Genomic DNA, 8,174 nt, shown 5'->3' on the forward strand with positions numbered 1-8,174 from the left:
AATTTTTATTGAATTTATTTTTTATATTTAAAATTTATTAATTTTTATATTTTTAAATTAAATTTTAACTTTGCAAAATGATAAGATAGTTAAACAAAATTAAAGAGACAATACAAGACACGAAATTTCAAAGAAAAGAATCGTAATTGAGACTCATAAACGTATTGTAAATTTAGCTTGACTTATATATATAGAATATACGTAATACGTGTATATAGAAATTTAAATATTCAACATAGTACTTTTAAAAAAAAAATATCAATATTATTAAACATTATTTCTACATAACAAACAGAGTAGCCATCATAGAAAAATTGAAGGATAGACAAAAAGAGAGATAGAGAAAAAGACAACAATGACTTAGAATATTATTTTTGGACTTTTTTGAGACATAATGTATGTAAGATACAATACAATTGTTAAACGTATTCCATGAAAGAGACAATATTAGAGACTCACACTAACGTAGTGTTTGGGATGATTTTTTTTTTTTTTTTTGTCGGTTTGAGATAGTTTACTTGACTTATATACAGAACAAAATTATTGTAATATTCTTTTTATGTATTATAGGAAGAAATTTGAGAATCAATGTGTAAAATCCAACTAAAATATACTATATTAAAGAGTTTTGTTTGTGACAGATTTTAAAGTGAGGCAGGGGTTTAATTTTTGTAGTTGAAGTAATTAATAAGAACTAGAAGAAGAAAAAAAAAGAAAGAAAATATTAACTCATATAGCAAGGCATTGAATCTTCAGTTGTTTAGTTATAGCAAGCAAACCACACAGCTCATGTACAACTACAGGTGCCTCTAACACAATGAGAAACTTCACTTTTCTCAGGTCAACAAGTTCTTATAGCTCCACAAAACATACCACTTAAAAAAAAAAAGATACCATGTAAGAGTGGTGTCAAGAGTATAATGAGAAATATCTTACACAACAATTACATAAATTTTGTTACCTTAGGCAGATTCATTTGGATTGATGGAATCATTCTGCATTGAAGTTGAAGAATCTGTTTTATGTGTATTGTCATAAGCTATATCTGGAGATTGTAACTTTGATTCTTGGGGAGAATACCACATTGGCTTTGGAGGAAATGGGATAGAATCAAGTGATCCTTCTAACATTTCTATCACTCTTTTTATGGACGGTCTGTCCGAAGGATTTCTTTGTATACACCACATGCTTACCAAAATAATCTTTTTTACCAAATCATTATTTTCATCCTCTATGTCCATCAAGCATTTTGCTGGAAGATTATCTTGTTCGAGCTCCTTATAAATCCAATCTGTAAAGAATGTTTCACTGGCACGAGAATCTTTACTATTATAATTCTTTTTTCCTCCGACTACTACAAGAATCAACTTTCCATAACTATACACATCGGATTTGTGAGAAATTCGAGAAACTCCACCATACATTTGATTATATACTTCAGGTGCAATATATCCTGGAGTTCCTCTTGCACACTGTAAAGATACGATGCTCTCTTTCTTTGTGCATATTTTAGCTAGTCCAAAATCAGCAATTTTAGGAACAAATTCCTCATCCAAAAGAATATTTTGAGGTTTAATATCAAGATGTAAAATTTTGGTGCTACATCCCCAATGTAAATATTCTATCCCACGAGCAATACCAATTATAACTTGATAGAGTATATTCCAATCCAATTTGCATACTGCATTAAACGATGCCCTTTCATCAATAAATTTATCTAAAGAACCATTTGGCATGAATTCATAAATCAATGCTCTTTTATTTGGCTCATAACAAAATCCTAAAAATGGGACAATATTCACATGGGATGTTCTATTAATACTTGCAACCTCATTTATAAATTCTTCTCCATTAGTTTTACACTCTTTTAATATCTTCACTGCTACTTGACGACCATCACTTAAACTTCCTTTGTATACGACACCAAAGGCTCCTTTTCCTAGTTCCTCACGAAATGAATTAGTCATCTTTTTTACCTGTGAATAACTATATCGTTTTTGCACCATAAACCCATGACTTTGTATCAAATCCTCAACATTGTGATCAACAATTGTTTTCTTGAACAGGATTTTCTGTAACCTCTTGCTTTTATAAATAACCGCAGCACATGTTACCAAAATTCCAACACTGGCTGCTGATAAGCCTGTACGTATATATGCAAGGAACAAAGTGGAGATCAATTACAAACAATAATTTGAATATAATCCTTTGAGAAAAATTCTTAAGAAACATGGACCAAAAAATCAATCACTCATGACTGTTTATATTGATGAGCTGGTCAAACTTTAAAAATGATTCTACAAGTTAGATATTTAAATAATAAAGTAAAGGATCAACAAAAATTCTTTAACTGATGAGTTACCATGATGAAATCCAATTTGAAAAGTGTTTCATGCATTTGATTTCTATACATTCTAGTACTCTATTATGCATATTAATTTATTATTATTTATATAATATTTGTCTAATTTTTTAAACAATTTAAAAATCTTGAAATCTCTGTATATACATAAAAGAAGGGGAAAAAAAATCTCAAGCATGTCCCACTAATTAAATAAATCTATATGTACATGCATGGACCAGCAAATAATGACATATATAGCATTCTATATCATAAATCACTCATTTATGACTAAACCACTGAAAAAAATTATTAATTCTATAACTGAACTGATAATATAATCGTATATAGCAATAATGATTGTACTTACCTGCAATCAAGGAAAGTGAGAATGGAGCTTTAGATGGAGCAACTGTGGTTGGCTGAGAAGCATTGATGAGCAGAACATTACCCTTAGTATTGAGAGTGACATCAGGTGAGAAATGGGGTATGTTCCCTGACAGATTGTTATTGGAAACATCAAGAATCTTAAGTTGAGGTAGATCTGTTAAGCTCTCTGGTATTGGACCGCTCAAATTATTTCCACTGAGATACAACTCCCTCAAATCAGTTAAGTTTGTAAATGCCGGAGAAATGGTCCCTGTCAAATTCTGTTTGGTCAAATTCAGGGTTCTGATCTTGTTCTCTACGCACACAACAAAACTCCAGTTTTGACATGGATTGTTTCCTCGCCAAGATCTCGCCAACAAGAGAGGATACCCAAAATCCGCAGCAATTTGAAGCAAAGTGGTGACTTGCTTATCACAAGGCCCTGCATGGTCTAAACAGAACCCATTATTGCTGGTGTTGACATCAGTAAAAGAGGATTGAAACACAGGCAATGGACCCTGAAAATAGTTTCTCTCCAAATGGACTGAAATCATGGAGAGATTCATCAAGGAAGGTGGAACTAAACCAGTTAACAAGTTATCTTGAAGATCCAGATAACCCAAGTTGGTGCAATTGGAAAAATGAGGCAGGGGACCAGTGAGCTTGTTGTTAGAGAGGAAAAGAGAGTACAAGCTTGGGAAGGAAGTGCATATGTCTTCCGGTAAGGTGCCAATAAGATTTGTAGCGTCCAGTCGGAGGCCTTGGAGTTTGGAGGAAGACTGAAGCAAATCAAGAGGGAAACTCCAGGGTGGGAGGTTGATGTTGTTACTTAGAGTGAGGGTTTCCAAACTGGAAAGACCCTGAAAGCAATGATGAGGGATGGAGGTGAAGTTGTTGTTGTCGAGTTGAACCTCTGTGAGCGTGGAGAGGCCGGCGAGAGAGGGAAGAGGCCCCGAGAGAGAGTTGTTGTCTAGAAGAAGATGGTTGAGTTGGGTGAGGGTGTTGTTGAGATCTGAAGGGATTGTGCCGGTGAGGGACATTGAAGAGAGTTTAAGAGCGTAGACTTTGCCCTCCTTACTGCACTCTACGCCATTCCAATTGCAGACATATGTGTCTTCGGACCAGTTGGAGGGAGCTGGCTTCAGAGCTTTCAGAAGCTTCCACAAGTAGCCAGCTTCTGGATCTCGAGCTTCTTGCAAATCGGAGTGGACGCACAAGATGAACAAGAAGAAGATGACTATAGCAAAATTGGTAAAACCAACTTCAGATTTTAATATTATTCTGGGAGCCATTCGATTTAATTTGAGGTTTGAGGCACCAATAATGTAGCATGCAGCAACATAACATACATATTTTAACAAACAACCCAACTTCAAATCTCTGGTAATATTAAGTTGACTAGCGGTGACTATGCCCAGCCAATAAACAAAGAACACGTCTAGCATAGCTGGGATAATTAAGTTTCAGCCTAATAAAGTTTTCTACTTAACACTTAATTACGGAAATGGATCATCTCCAGTGAAAAAAACACTTGAGAGAATAAAGTGTGATGTTTCACCTTTAATTCTCTGAGTGGAACCAAAATTAAATAGAAGAGAAAAAGTAATGAAGAGTTAGATTACACATTGAACAACATCTAGTCTTTTTTTTCACGGCAGATCCACTCCCAGACATTACTACTCTTCAAAAGTGGCCATTAATCATTCAATCGAGGTAGTGTCACGGTGACACATGTCTGTTGTTTGGTTTGGTGAGACACAAATTTTTGATGGACACAGGAGGATACGGATGGACACGGAGACACTAAATTTGTGTACCTCCAATTTGATGAGACACTGAGACACAACTTGTGAGACACTAATTTTTTACTCTTTTACCTTTATTCAATTTTTAAATTTTCAAAATTTATCCTCTTATCTCTTCAAATATTTCTTCTTTTATTTTCTCTTTTAGATTTTACAACTAAATTTGTTCCCCATTTTTTTCAAAAAAAATTATACATTTAACTTTTTATTTATTTAAATTTTAATTAATCTTTGATAAATTTTAGGCTTTGGTTTTCTATTTTTTTTAAAAAAAAAACTGTATATTTAATATTTGAATGATAATTTGAAATGATATTAAAAGAAAAAAAATACGAAAAGAAATAAAAATTTAATTGTAATGACATATGTAGCGTTTGAGGTGATGGATATGTAGTGGTGTTGATAAAATTGTGGTTAAATGAAGGGTAATTCAGTCTTTTTTAAATATTTGTGTCTTATTCATTATTTTTACCAAACACAAATATTTTATGTCTATGTCTTTAATGTTTATGTCTCATCCTATACATCAACCAAACGGAGCCTCAAGTTACACCAAAATTAAAGTAGTGTGGATTATTGCTTTATTTTCTTGTGCTTTAATAAAGACACTTTCATCAATTATTAGGGCATACATTGACCTATGCATGCATGCATACCCCACACGATGATTCAATCATACGTGTTTATTAATTGGCCACTTTTTTTACGGTATGTTTGTTAGAGACTTTGAATTACCTTAGATGTTAGAACTATTTTTTTTAAATAAAAAAGTTATTCCGATCCATATATATTTACTAATGAATACTACAAAAAACTTGGAAACCTAAGTTATTCTAATCTCTATTCAGAAAATAATTTGTTTTCAGCAAAAAATTTCATTTATTTTATTTTTTTAATAGTTATTTTTAGGATATTCATTAATGAAAGTGTTGTATGTCATGACTTTGTGTCTACCGTCTTCTCCTGTTGATTATAGTTCCAACAAGAGATAATAAGCAAGTTAGAACGTTCATTGGATTCCTTCAATAATTCAGTTATTAATATCACATCACTACTATATATATCAATGTTCTTGTTTCTTGGTGGGTGTGTTACTTTTAAAAAGAAAATCTTGATTAATATGGAATATATATCTCACTAATTACTATGTCAGTCCCACCATTTGCATTATGTGAAGTGAGCGAAATAAGACATACACATGTCCAAAGTTATTTTAAAAAATATATTCAAAGTGTTAGTGGAATACACAGCTTTCTAAAGTGTTTAAAGTATATATAAAATTAAAGTTGGAAGGACATGTAAAAGTAAAAGTATTCAAGTCATAAAGAAGATAAAGGAAGACATGATGGCATGAATGCTACTATGCTACTACCAAATATTGCATTTGGGGTTGGTTGGTGTTGGACCAACCGTGGGGAGCTCTCAACCATCGGGGAGATTTCGCCGCAAAATACCGCGGGACACGCCGTCCGAACCACCTTTATCGGGTCTGATACCACTTGTTGGGTAGGCCAACCGTAGAGAGATCTTAACTACCGGAGAAATTTCGGGGAGGAATCAAGTGAGAGAACATAAGATAGGATGACACCACATCCAACTCAAAATCTTAAGGTGTCAAGTTAATGGGTCTCTCATCTTATAAACTCCTCACTCTTCCTTGCTTTCTTTGATGTGGGACTAATTTCAACACTCCTCACACTTGCAACACTAACAGTTGGAATCTATTGCATTCCTACTGCAGTGTTCATTTTTGTGATTTTGGTCATCAAGAATTATATTTGGAGTCTCAATATTGGACATAATGCACAATAATGTACTTATGAAGGTGGTTATAATAATTTGTCTAGAATATGAAAACTGGAGGAACAAGCATTGTACTTCCATGTAATATGGTTTATCATTATATCAACGCCATTAATCCCATTATGGCCTTATAAATGTACATAAATAATTAAATGTACACAAATAAAATAACATGTATATCCCTTAGATTATTCATTTATGATGGATGGTAATTTCAAATTAAATATTCAGATTTGTTACTTAAAAATAAAATGACCGAATAAAAAATAGGCAGAGTATTAGAAAGTATTGTGGAGATGCAAGACATTAGAGCTAATCAACTTCATTCCCCTATTGAATATATAGTTATTAAAAGTATACTATATATTGAAACTATATTGTTTAAAATTTGATTTATATAATTGATATAATCATTGTGCAACAGGAGAAGTTTATAAAAAAATTGGCAGAAGTTCAAGTCCAACATGCCGAGACTCAAGCATAGGGAATGGAGCTATCACTAATTGATGAAAACTTGATTTGGGAGGAAGTATGTAGTGGGCAAAAGAAGAGTCGAGTTTACAGAAAATGGTCATTCTTTTCTAGCTCTATCAAGTCTGAAACCACTTCTACTAATTCTGTATCTGAAAGAGCACTTAGAAATTAAAATTCTGTTCCTGATTTGCGAGAATAGATTCATAATCTCAATGAAGAGCTTTTTCAGCGTGTTACTCAACAAACAGATGAGCGTATTAGTAAGTTGTTAGATACACGCTTGGTTCCTTTGGAAAAGACTCAAAAGAAGTTAAAAAAGTTGGAACGGATAATTGGAAAGGCCAAAAGAAAAGCTGAAACAGAAGAGATGGAATGAGACTTATGTTAGTTATTATGAGAATGTTAGAGCGTCAAGTAGTTCAAGTGCAGTTCCACTACCACCCACCGTCGCCACCCTCAGTGTCTTCGGATGAGGACTATGATGATGATGAAGATGAAGATGACACTGAAGACTATAGCTGATAGTTTTAGCATGGTTGAACAATATACTAGGAATTATAGTCGATGATCAATACACTTTGTTTATGTTTTGAATTATATTGACTTGCTTGTTTATAGTACTTTTCTTTTAGTTTGATAATACGATGAATTTCATAAAAAATAAATTATATATTATTTTAGAGAGAGTAATCAATCCTAATAAGTTGTCCTTTATAACTTATTGAATTTGAATTGCCATTAAGAATTAATTAACCAGTTGTTTGATGTTTATTAGCTTATCCAATGGCAAATGGATATATATATGAATTTAAAATTTGTCAACTGTAGTGGCGTTGGTTCCTAAGAATCACTAAACAAAAATAAATTAAACATGATGAATGCATGAAAAGGAACAAGGAAAACAATTGAGACTACCATGGATTCATTTAAAATGGATTTGAGAAATTATTGTGTAGTGTTGTGATACTTGACAAAAAAAATTAAATGATCACATGTTCTTTGATTTTAGTGGACGAATTACTTGGTTTCTACTTCATTGGAACAGGAAACAAGTTGCAATTAGATTTTAGATAAATTATCTCTAATTCTTTCATCCTGTGTTTGGATTTTTTTTATATATATATATATTTTAGCTTTTATTTTTTTATTTTTTTTTGTCTAGAATCGATTAATAAATAATTGAGTGATTTGGGAAGAAGAAAAAATTAGACTTTTTAAAAATCTCTTGTAATTTATAAAAATGGTTTTATTAGGATTGAATGATTTGATTTTTAAAACTAAGTTACTAGATGGTTAATGTTTATTATGATAATACAATTGAATTCCTCAAATAATTATTAAACAAGTCATAGAGAGTAATTTATTCTTTATTTATTATTTAT

At 32.1% G+C, this 8,174-nt stretch overlaps 1 protein-coding gene across 2 annotated transcripts; it reads right to left on the reverse strand.

Moving 5' to 3' along the window:
• On the reverse strand, positions 714-4,145 carry LOC107635703 (receptor-like kinase TMK4). Of its 2 annotated transcripts, XM_021122270.1 has the most exons (3): positions 2,712-4,145; positions 962-2,143; positions 714-875 (listed from the first exon to the last, which is right to left on the reverse strand). In XM_021122270.1, the coding sequence occupies exons 1-2, from the start codon at positions 4,000-4,002 to the stop codon at positions 963-965; spliced, it is 2,472 nt and encodes an 823-aa protein (XP_020977929.1). In that variant the 5' UTR covers positions 4,003-4,145; the 3' UTR covers positions 714-875; position 962. The 2 variants fall into 2 exon arrangements, with proteins under 2 accessions (XP_020977929.1, XP_016194745.1); XM_016339259.2 differs by having other exon boundaries at positions 714-2,143.

This window comes from Arachis ipaensis, chromosome B04 (assembly GCF_000816755.2).
Source record: "Arachis ipaensis cultivar K30076 chromosome B04, Araip1.1, whole genome shotgun sequence".
Taxonomy (NCBI): domain Eukaryota; kingdom Viridiplantae; phylum Streptophyta; class Magnoliopsida; order Fabales; family Fabaceae; genus Arachis; species Arachis ipaensis.